The 11,050-nt window shown below is 34.7% G+C and overlaps 1 protein-coding gene across 1 annotated transcript; it reads left to right on the top strand.

Moving 5' to 3' along the window:
• The first annotated feature begins 815 nt into the window (after window positions 1-815).
• On the top strand, window positions 816-9,034 carry LOC111996289 (serine/threonine protein phosphatase 2A 55 kDa regulatory subunit B beta isoform). Its single transcript, XM_024028250.2, has 14 exons — window positions 816-1,036; window positions 1,336-1,439; window positions 1,776-1,883; window positions 1,984-2,103; window positions 2,355-2,546; window positions 2,643-2,734; window positions 2,955-3,073; window positions 4,668-4,791; window positions 4,934-5,057; window positions 5,708-5,776; window positions 7,630-7,721; window positions 7,851-7,928; window positions 8,432-8,508; window positions 8,630-9,034. Exons 1-14 carry the CDS (start codon window positions 937-939, stop codon window positions 8,764-8,766), a joined length of 1,536 nt encoding a protein of 511 aa, XP_023884018.1. The 5' UTR covers window positions 816-936; the 3' UTR covers window positions 8,767-9,034.
• Window positions 9,035-11,050: the final 2,016 nt, after the last annotated feature.

Below are 11,050 nucleotides of genomic sequence, written 5' to 3'. Positions count from 1 at the left end.
GCCGAGTCCGCCGTCGACTCTGTGGCTCATGATTTGAAGAATCAGAGCCTTGATGATGTTAAGAAGGAAGAAGAGGGACCCACTTTGTTGAACAACAACAATAAGAAGAAGAAGAAGAGTTTAGAAGATCTGCGTTGGGACCATTCCTTTGTCACTGAATTGCTTGGTGATCGAAGAATCGATACTATTTCCCAAGAGGTTAGCTCTAGCTCTATTTTCTTTAGGCTTTGTTCGGTTGCTGAGAAAAGAAAAGAAAATGAGAAAAAATCATGATACTTTTTTGTATTATGCTTTTTTAAAACTGGATTTTTTTTTTAATGCTTTATGCATCTAGCTCATATAGAATAATAATTTAGGGTATATGTAATTTTTTTTTTTAGGATATATAAAATCATGGAATTTTTATATTATGCTTGTAAGACAGAATTTTTTTTTTATTTAGTTAAAATTAATAAATTAAATTTTTTTAATTTTTTAATGACGTTGGCATTTTTTAATGCCAAATAATTTTTTTTTAATTTTAATGGTCATGTCAGTTTTTAGTGTGTCAACAGTGTACTTCGTTTATCACGTGTGTATTTTTTATCTTTGATGTAATGGTAAGGACTAAAACTAGACTTATTTTTTAGAGTAGGGACTAAAAACGGTGAAAAAAAAAAAAAAGTTAAGGAGAAAAGTGAAAATCACTTTTGAAAATGTGATTTTTGCCTAAAAATAATTAAATAATAATAAAAGTGTACAAAAAATTCGAGTGGAGAGAATAGAGGGTAACAAATGTCGGGGAATCAGAATCTCACTATCAACTGATATAACATTACAAAAATACCCAAATACATTCTAAAAGTGTAACAGAATCACTCCATCGCTCTCGATAATGGCGGGCTCGTGATACCCGAAACCCAAACGTCGCCGTTTCTTTCGTCAGAGCAGCCAGCCATGACTTTGAGCACAGAACACTCTCACTCGTCTGCTCCACTCGACTGGAAATTCTCTCAGGTCTTCGGTGAACGAGCTCCCGGAGAAGACCTCCAAGACGGTTACTTTCTCTCTCCCTCGCTCTGTTTGGTTACTGAGAAACTGTAGGCAAAGAATTTTTTTGAAGTCTCTGTTTGTTTAATTAGAAAATTTAGGAAAGATGTAATTTGTGTTATTTTTGTTCATTTTTTCGAAAACTAGAACTAACTGTAATCCTAACTAACTTTTAGAAATCTTTGGTGGTAAAATTGGAGGCTTTGTTTTGTTTTAATATAAATTGGTTATTATGGGTATTTTCTATGGTTGTTGATTAAAAAAAAAGTTGTGGCCTTTTTTTTTTTTTTTTTTTGGTTTTATTAGTTGATATCATATCATCAATGGGATTCGAGAAGAGTGGTGATTACCTTGCCGTTGGAGATCGAGGCGGCCGCGTTGTGATTTTTGAAAGAAAGGATGGCAAATATGTAAGAATTAATCATACAATTGGGGTTTGGGGGGATTTTTTTTTCCCGGTTGCTGAGGTGGCATGTTGTTATTGGTGCTAATAAAAGTAACGTCATTAGTAGGAATATGTGAAAGTGATATTATTCCGATCACAATTTACCATATCAGCAATTGTGGAAAAAAAAAAATGGCTGTTTTGCTTTGAGAATTAGCAAGATTTTGTTTTTTCTCCCCTATGAATTATTCATTTTGGGCTATCTTCTTGTTTAGGCTGGCAGATGTATTGGTTGTTTGGCATCTGTTGTTGGATAAAATTGGGTTTGTGATCTTTTTATCATTGATTGTTGCCTTATTAGACTTCGAATGGGCACCTTTCTCGGAATGAGTTGGAGCAGTTGGATTTTAGTTTCACTAGCCATCCTGAATTCCAATATAAGACTGAGTTTCAGAGCCATGAGCCCGAGGTATGCTCTATGGTAGATTGCATGGCTATTTTCTGTGTAAAAGTGGGTTCTTGCTGTCCATGTGAGTTGCAGACCCTGATGGTATTTGTCTTTTGTTTAGTTTGATTATTTGAAGAGTTTGGAAATCGAAGAGAAGATCAACAAATTAAGATGGTGTGATACACAGAATGGATCAAAATTTATCCTCTCAACAAATGATAAGACGATTAAGCTGTGGAAGGTATGGATTTTTCTAGAATAAGTATCTCTATCTCTAAAGTTTCTACTTGAACCTTCTTTTACTGCTGAAAACAGTAATTAGTTTTATAAAATATTCCAACATTTTTTGCTTTTTGTTCTTTTCTTTTACTCTTCTTTGTTAATCTATTACATTGCATCCTAAAACATTCAACCTCTCAAGATGCATTTTCATTACCATGCCAAAGCAACTTTGGTAATGCTAACTTGTTCTTTCTGTGGTTTTGAGTCCAGGTCAAGGAACATAGAGTGAAGAAAGTAAAAGAAATGAACCCAAATCCTCCCGTGTGTTCTGAGAATGCACTTTTGGCTGAAAGGAGTTTTATAAGTGGGCAAGACAATCCATCTGTTGGTAATGGCTGTCTTCTGGAATGGACAGAGAAGATGGGATCTAACACATTTCCATCTCAAGAAGTGCACTCCAAGGTAGATATTTGTGGATTTAAGTAAATCTATTACAGATTGACTGCATCAGTTTTCTTTGGTATATAAGTTTATTGTAGTAATCTGCTATGTAATTAGATTGCTGATATTGAAGACACTGCTCGTACAAGATGTCGAAGGGTGTATGCTCATGCTCATGATTTTAACATCAACTCCATCTCAACTAATAGGTAAAGTTTGTGTCTGCTGTCTTTGTGTTGTTGTACCTGTAATACATTTCTTGCTTAGAGATTGCCTTGTATGCTCATGCTCATGCTCATGATTACTTTTTTCCTGATCTACTTACCTTTTCCAGGTTTCAGGAACTCTTAGTAACATTGAATTACAAACTTAATAATATACATGTTATTCTTCGACTGATGATAATCTGGTTTTGTAATCTCTGTACAGTGATGTTGAGACATTTATCTCTGCAGACGACCTCAGAATAAACTTGTGGAACATTGAGATTAGTAATCAGTGTTTCAATATCATTGACATGAAGCCATCAAACATGGAGGATCTTACTGGTAATTCTGTTGATCCCCAAAATTTAATCTCTAGTTTACTTCCTGCCACCTTCTTTATTTATTTTTTACAATACTCTAGCATTGCATCCTCTATATGTCTCTTACTCTCCTCATTGTACATCGTCTTTAAATGAGTAGTGAAATGATTAGAAAGTAAGGATAGTAGGTTATGAATGATGCAGCAAAAGAAGTTGCACTACATAATCATGTTTATTGACAAACCTTTATTTGTTCTTGTAACATACTGAAATTTTCTTTCCACTACTGAACACTAAGTTGTAACTGTCAGAGGTTAGGAATCAGTAGGGAAGGTTTAGGATGAACAGATTTAGATGGGGATGCATTTGGTTTTGTGTAGACTTGAACATTGAGAAAATTCATGTTTCATACAGTTTTAATCAGTACTTTGTTTGGATCAGTCGTGACCTTTGGATTTGGTTCAAAATTCGAGTTTGATGGTTTGGATGCAGGAGCATTTTCTTTGGGAATGATTAACATTTTAAACTAGTTTTCTATTGGATGCCATGTGGACACAAGGGATGGCATTGTTTGTTGGGATTTACTACTGTCTTTGTGTGAATTAAATTTAAAATACCCCAAGCAACTGAGAAAATAAACAAATCCATGCAAGCACCTAAGGACAAAACAACCACACAAGAATACCAAATTTACATGGAAATCCTTTAGTAGAGGTTAAAACCATGGGCAAATCCCACAAAACTACTATAGTAAATAGAGATTACAATACTCAAGTTTATGCCCAAAAATTGAGTGCAATAAATTGGGAAAGTACAAGAATAAATTTCCAAGAATAATTACAATCTCACCGCAAAAGATTTTGATCCAGTGAAACCAATGTAGCAGCAAGATCTTCACTCTGAATACTTCATCCCTCTGTGGTTGTGAAATCCCCTCCTAGAGAAAGCCCCCAATTTTTCTCCCTTGTGTCTTGAGCAAAGAAAAAATTGCATTTTTTTCTTTTTCTCTCACAGCTTGCACACCCTCACTCCTTATTTGGACTGCTCTCTCTCTCTCTTAGTGTTTTCCAACTTTTCCCATATGCACATTCCTGCCTTTAATGTGAAAAGGCTAACTTGTCTTGACTTGTTCAACAAGCTCACTAATGAGATTTTTATCAAATTTGGGCTGGACCACATAACATGCAGTGCACCCAACATTGTTCAACAAACATGTTTATAATTTTGACTAAACACAGAACAACTCATTCGTAGGTTTATTGAGTTATAGTGTGAGAATTCACCCGCAGAAATATGACTTGATTAAGCAGCAAATAATTTAATTTTAGTGTGTCATAGATTTCTTGGTGACTGCAAAAACAGAAGTCCCTTTGCTTGTACAAATATGGAGTAGGCCATGAAGATAATCCATCTACATTTATAGTTTTGTTTTCTTTCGTCAACTGTAAATCACTGGCTACAACCTCAATGTGCTCATTTTCCATTTGCCTATCCAAAAAGGGGAATCAAAGGTTCCATAGGGATTTGATTTATTTCACTATGTTTCTCATGTATGCAGCCCAATAGTATCTCAATCTGTTACCTGCTACTAATCAATCTGTTAAATTTTTATTCAGAGGTCATAACATCGGCTGAATTCCATCCGTTTCACTGTAATTTGCTTGCATACAGCAGCTCAAGAGGTTTTATTCATCTAGTTGACATGCGGCGTTCAGCATTATGTGATCACAGTGCAATCCTGTGAGTTTCTGCTCATTTCTGTTTCATTTCCATGGTTCATGTATCATGAGTTCTGATCTTACACTTCTCTAGTCATTATTTACTATTCCAGAATGCATTGGAAGATGCTCTGATACTTGTCATATGGGGTTTAATTTTGCAGATTACAAGATGGAGGATCCCATGGGTTTAAATCATTTTTTACAGAGATCATCGCATCCATCTCTGATATAAAGTTTTCAAATGATGGGCGGTATATCTTAAGTCGTGATTATATGAATCTAAAGGTCTTACTCTTATCACTAAATTGAGCATGACTCCTTCAATTCCAAATCTCCCTTTTTCAGAATCTCTTGTCTGTGTTACATTTATTCTATTAATAGATTTAGGAGATTATATGATCATAAGTCTCCATCATAATCATTTTTTTTTTTTTTGAGGCATGATTGCAAAAATTTTCTTTTATATATGGTTATTAGACCTCATCTTCTTCTGTTTAGGTATGATTTGACAAGTCTATGGACAACCACTTTAGTTTGGGGACACAAAACCTTTTCTTTTAAGTAAGAAAGATCATTTATTGACTTCTTATTTTATTCATTATTTTAACATGAGCTTGCACATAATAGATTTTATACTGACTAAAGAACACTATTTGTGTTCCTCATGACTGTATTTTTGTTCCTCATTCCTTTACACCTAGTTTTCTAATTTCTTGCCTGCTATCTTTATGTTCATTTTAGTTTATGTTAATATTTTTCATAAATTGTGATTGAAAGACACGGTCCTTAGGTTCATGACACTTCGTTGATGATCTGTATTTCAACTAATTTGATGGCAAATGCATCTTCTGGTTTTTGTCCTCTAGATAACCACCTCAACGAGAACCTGGTAGTTCACTACCTTGTACTAATTGAAGCTTTATTTCTTGTTGCAGCTGTGGGACAGTCATATGGATTCATCGCCAGTTGCAACATTCAAGATTCATGACCACTTGCACCCGAAGGTAAGTAAGCCAATACAATTCGCAGTGATCTCAATTAGAAAAGATGCATAAAATTTTCACATGGATGTTAGGATGTCCATGTTTGTTGACAAAAAATGTTGTGTATTGAAACCATCTTTGTCATTTTCTGTTGGACTTTGCACCTTCAATCATGGTTGTATTAATGAACTGATTTTCCACAATTCCACTTCACATGCAATAAGCAAAAGCAAAGGGAACAAGTGCTACTGATTTTAGCTTTCATGAGGCTTAACTGAGAACCTACTTTCATTTTCTTTTCTTCCTAGAAACCACCAATTGCCTTGTTATACTTGCTGTGTCTTGGCATATTGTAACTCAAATGTCGACCTTAGCTCAGTGGAAAGAGCAGAGGATTCATTCTCAAGGTCGCTGGTTCGACTCCAGCAGGTCGAGTTATATTTTTCATCATAAAATAGGCTTTTTATTCGTTGGTCATGAAAAGTTGAGCTTTTTCTTTTTCTCCCTTCTTCTGCGGAAACTGCCATTATGTTGTATGTTCTTTTTTTTGGCTAATAATGTTGTTTGCCTTTTTAATATGTAACTGAGGATGCATAAAAGGATTTTGAATAGATCTTACATGCATGAATACATGTGGAGTGAATCTTTCAGGATGAATTTACCAATGAGAAGCAGCTTGTTGTAAAGGAATTGTATTTATTTTGAAAACTTGGCTGTTCCTTTCATAGAATCCCTGAACTTAACTGTAGGAGACTCGAGTATTATTTGTGATGTTCCACTCAAAAGATTGGAAGTGTTTCAGTTCTTTCCTGAAAGATCTTTGTTACTCCCATGATAGAACCTTGGGCCAACAATTTGATCCTGATCTTACCTGTCAGAAGCACAGTTTTCATCATCATGATTGAATTTTCCATCATGAAGATTGTTGAATGTTGCAAGATAAATTTCCTGTAAGACTGCACCTCAGCTTGAGCACCCCCTACTCACCTATTTGTATTTGATATAGGAGGCATAAAGAGGCCTTGGAAGTGTCTTGAACAACATTTTTTATTTGTTGAAATTAGAAATTATTTTAGGAGAGGGCTCGGACTTTGTTTTAGAAGGTGCTTCCTTGAACCCTAAGTATTGAAAGGTGAGTGTGGTGCCAGCTCCACAGACTCCTCCTTTTTTCTTTCATTTCTATGTAGTTCATTTTATTTTCTTCTTTTCCCCTCTTTTTTTTTTTTTAAATAATGAGGCTAAGTTGTCTAATGATTGCCCCATGCTATTCCCTGCCACCTGCACTGTAAACATGACATTTGATTAATTATTTTTAATAGCTCAGTAATCTCTTCCTACCATATAGCCTTTCATCCGCTATATAAATTAGGTGACAAGGATACATACACACGTTGGTGTGGGATGCATACAAGATAACCAACAGCTGGCCACCAGAAAGTAAATGCAAAGCATTATAAGGAAGTCATGATAGGAGCTTTCCCTGTGGAAAATTTTTACCAAGTTTTCTCTAAATCAAAATAGTCTTTTTCAACTTGCACCACAATTAAATCTGTCATGAATCATGATTTTTGAATTATGTCCAGCACCTACAAGACCAAATGACTGGACTGAAAACATCCCAACTTGAGTATAAAGCTTCAGAAAACTCCTCAAACGTGAAATTACCAACATTAATTCATAACAATCCTTGAACTTAGTTCCTGAAGGAATAAATGTTGATGTCATCAGTGTTTCCTTGTCTATAGCCAAAGGAAGTGTCCTCCAATGATGCTGTTAACTTACTCTTCGTGTTAGTTTATGCTGTGTAGGTTTCTTTTACTATGAGTTTGACAAAGTGCAGTCCCAATAGCTGACAGTAGCTGTATATTGTGCAGTTATGCGAGTTGTATAATAACGACTCCATATTTGATAAATTTGACTGCTGCCTCAGTGGAGATGGAATTCATTTTGCAACTGGATCTTACAGGTTTTTCCTTTGTACCCAAACTGTAGTTGCAAATTGTGGCATGGGAAACATCATCATAAATCAAGTTTGGCATGCGTTCTCCCTAAATAAAGTAGCTTAAGTAACCAATTTTTTCTGTATTTGATTTAGCAATCTTTTACGTATTTTCTCCCACGGTGTTGGAGGGGCAGAAGGGATCACAATAGAAGCTAGCAAAAATTCCAACAGGTTTGCTTTTTTCTTTTTGTCAAATTCTTTGTTCCTTAAACCATAAGCCATTTAATTGACGAATAGCTATTGTTAAAGCCCATGGGATATAAATATGATAGTCAATACCCACACATGCATGATGATCATGGACTCTCTGCTTTATTTGATGTCGCCCAAAAGGTTGTGGAAAGGAAATACAAGGAAATGGTTTTCTTTGTTAAGTGATTTTTGTTGTTTTCCTCTGCTTCCTACTTTCCAATATCAGGTGGAGGCTTACTGTTTTATCCTTATTTTTCATTTCATTTATTTTTTCACTGAAAATTTCCATTTATGCTCTATGTGACTATGTGAGTGTGTGTGTTGCCTCTTATAAGCTGATTATTTCAACAATAGGGGAGGATCTGGATCCATAAAAATGACCAATATGTCACTTGGTTGATGACAATGTGATTTAACTCCAATTTTAGGAATTAGGACAGATTGACCCAATTTTCAACTTCTTCTTTTTAACTTAAAAACAGGAAGCCACTTCGTGATGCTGCTCCAAGGACTAGAAGGTCATCTTTAAGCAATCTGACACGTGGACTATATCGCCTTGGTTGGGATTTGCAATTGTCTTTCCTTTCCTTTCCTTTTTTTTTCCTTGCATTATTCAACATGTGCATTTAATCTGCTTCCATCTGGGTTCAAACCTATCTTCTCTTTCCCTGATTTTGCAGGGCATGAACACTCAAGCTCAGGTACCAATGAATTCTCTTGTGACTTAAGCTCTAAGCTACTACATTTGGCATGGCATCCAACCACAAACTTAATTGCTTGTGCCGCTGGGAACAGCTTGTTCATGTATTATGCATAGTTCCTGTACAGTCGTACCCATGGAAAATGAAATAAATCAACTAATACTAGGAAGAATTTGTGCATATTACTTGTCTGTTCTTTCTACGAATTTTACTTGGATGAATGCTGATAGAAAGGAAGATGATATGCAAAATGTAAAATAACTTTCTTTCTTCGGCCTACGAATATGCCAGCATGATGACAAGGCTGACTTAAGACTTACCTTTCAATGGTTATATAATTTGTAGAAATTATGTTAAAAATCTATTACAATAATTTTGGTTGTATTTCCAAAATATGTAAGCAACTGCTACAAAAATTCAGAATGGAGCTAGAATATTAGTATTTTGGTATCATACTAAAAGATCTCTGATACAACCTCCATGGCTATGAGCTGCACCTCTTCTCCCACGTGAGGCCTATCATGACAAAAGATAGAATAATGGGGATGCAAGTGAATATTAAAGAGATTATTTGGTCATGCTTAGAGGGATAACGGAAGCATGCTAACAGGCCAAGGCTTGATATCTCTGATAAAAGGATTGTAATAGTCTCTTTAATTAACCGTCTTATAAATGACCTTACATGCTTAAAATTTAAATGGAACAATGAGATAAGAGATAGAGATATGCTAAAGCTAGTGATAAATACTCCATTTGTTTCACCGTAAAATTTCAGGTATTTGGTGTGATCTAAACCAAAATTTTAAAGTATAAACCACCAAATCCAACCACAAATAACTAGATCGGCCCAAAACCGGTGCCTCCCCACCACCATTGGCACCTCTCAACCGTGATCAGAGCCTCACAGACACCATTTGATATTCTGATCCAAAGAATAGCCACCACCAACCATTACAAAATTCCAGTCACCATTGAATTGAAATGTCAATCACTACAAACTTGTAAAAATGAGTGAAGCAGAGAGTCGATATATATTTTGTCAAATAATTTTTTGGTAAAACATTTTACAAATTTTTATGAAGAGTTTTATGGTCAATAGAAAATATTTCCAAGTTTGACCAAATTTTACAATAAAGCAAACACTTGAAAATTTATAAACTAAAAAAACATTTTACAGTGAAACAAATGGGGCAAAAGATAACACATTCTAAAAATATGCACTTTGTTTTACAATACCAAAACATAGGAACATTATTCAAAAAGAGTCCTAATAACAAATAACAACTTCAAATGGATGAAGTCCTTACTTGTATTCAACTTCAATTTGTCCCATGCAATGCACTCCATAGTGTTATCAACTTATCATAGGTGGTACTGTGGTAGCCCATAACATCCCCTCGCCTCATTTACAGCCCTAGCCCCTAGGTGGTAGCCCGTAACATCCCCTGCCCCTTAGAGTGTTCCCTTGTACTTTGCTAATATTGCTAGACATTCATGAATCTTGATGATTATGGCTTAGTTCTTGTTTGCACTATAAATAATTATTTACTTATGGAATATTAAATCAATAATTTTGTATTAAGTAGACTACATCAATCTGGAAAGAGCGATGGTAGGTGCGAGCGTTGTGAGTTGTACTCCCTTTTCGTGTTGTCTTGTCAGCTTTCAATATTGTGTGAGCGAGATACGCGGTACTCAATTTCCTTGATATAATTTGAACTAAAAGTTGGCACAAGCCTGGAAATACGCAGGTGTCTCTAAAGTTGTTTAAGAAATGTTCCTTCAATTCAATCTTTTTAAATTCAAACCTCTAAGTCTTTTAAGAAATGATATGGTCTTTAATTATCCTTAAACATATTGTATTTCCTTATTTGACTCTTTGATTTAAATTCAAATATGATTTGAATTAATTATGAAAGGTTAATTAAGTTGCCTTGTGGGAATTATTTAATTTGACTTAATCATTTAAGTTCAATTATATTTGAGAAATATTTTTAAACCTAATTGATTATGTCTTAGAAACACTCCATCTTTATTTTCATCATTAAGTCTTGTCTCTTGATTGATTTGGATTCTTAAAAACACTTTATTCTTTGAAGGGTAAATTGCAAATTATATCTCTAAAGTTTGGGGGTGTTTGAATTTTACACTCTAAAGTTTAACTGGGAGTGTTTGGATTTTACATCCTAAAGTTTAAGAATTTGGATTTTACCCCTTGAAGTTTGGGGTGTTTGGATTTTACACTAATATTTCAAATTTTGGATTTTGCCTCTTAAAGTTTGGAAGTGTTTGGATTTTACACCCCAAAATTCTGAAACTTTTGGATATAAAATCCAATCACTTCCAAACTTTAGAAAGTAAAATCCCAACACTGCTAAAATTTAAGGGGTAAAATCCAAA

Source organism: Quercus suber, unplaced genomic scaffold (assembly GCF_002906115.3).
Source record: "Quercus suber isolate HL8 unplaced genomic scaffold, Cork oak 2.0 scaffold_119, whole genome shotgun sequence".
Lineage (NCBI taxonomy): Eukaryota > Viridiplantae > Streptophyta > Magnoliopsida > Fagales > Fagaceae > Quercus > Quercus suber.
This window is presented reverse-complemented; position numbering and strand designations above follow the sequence as displayed.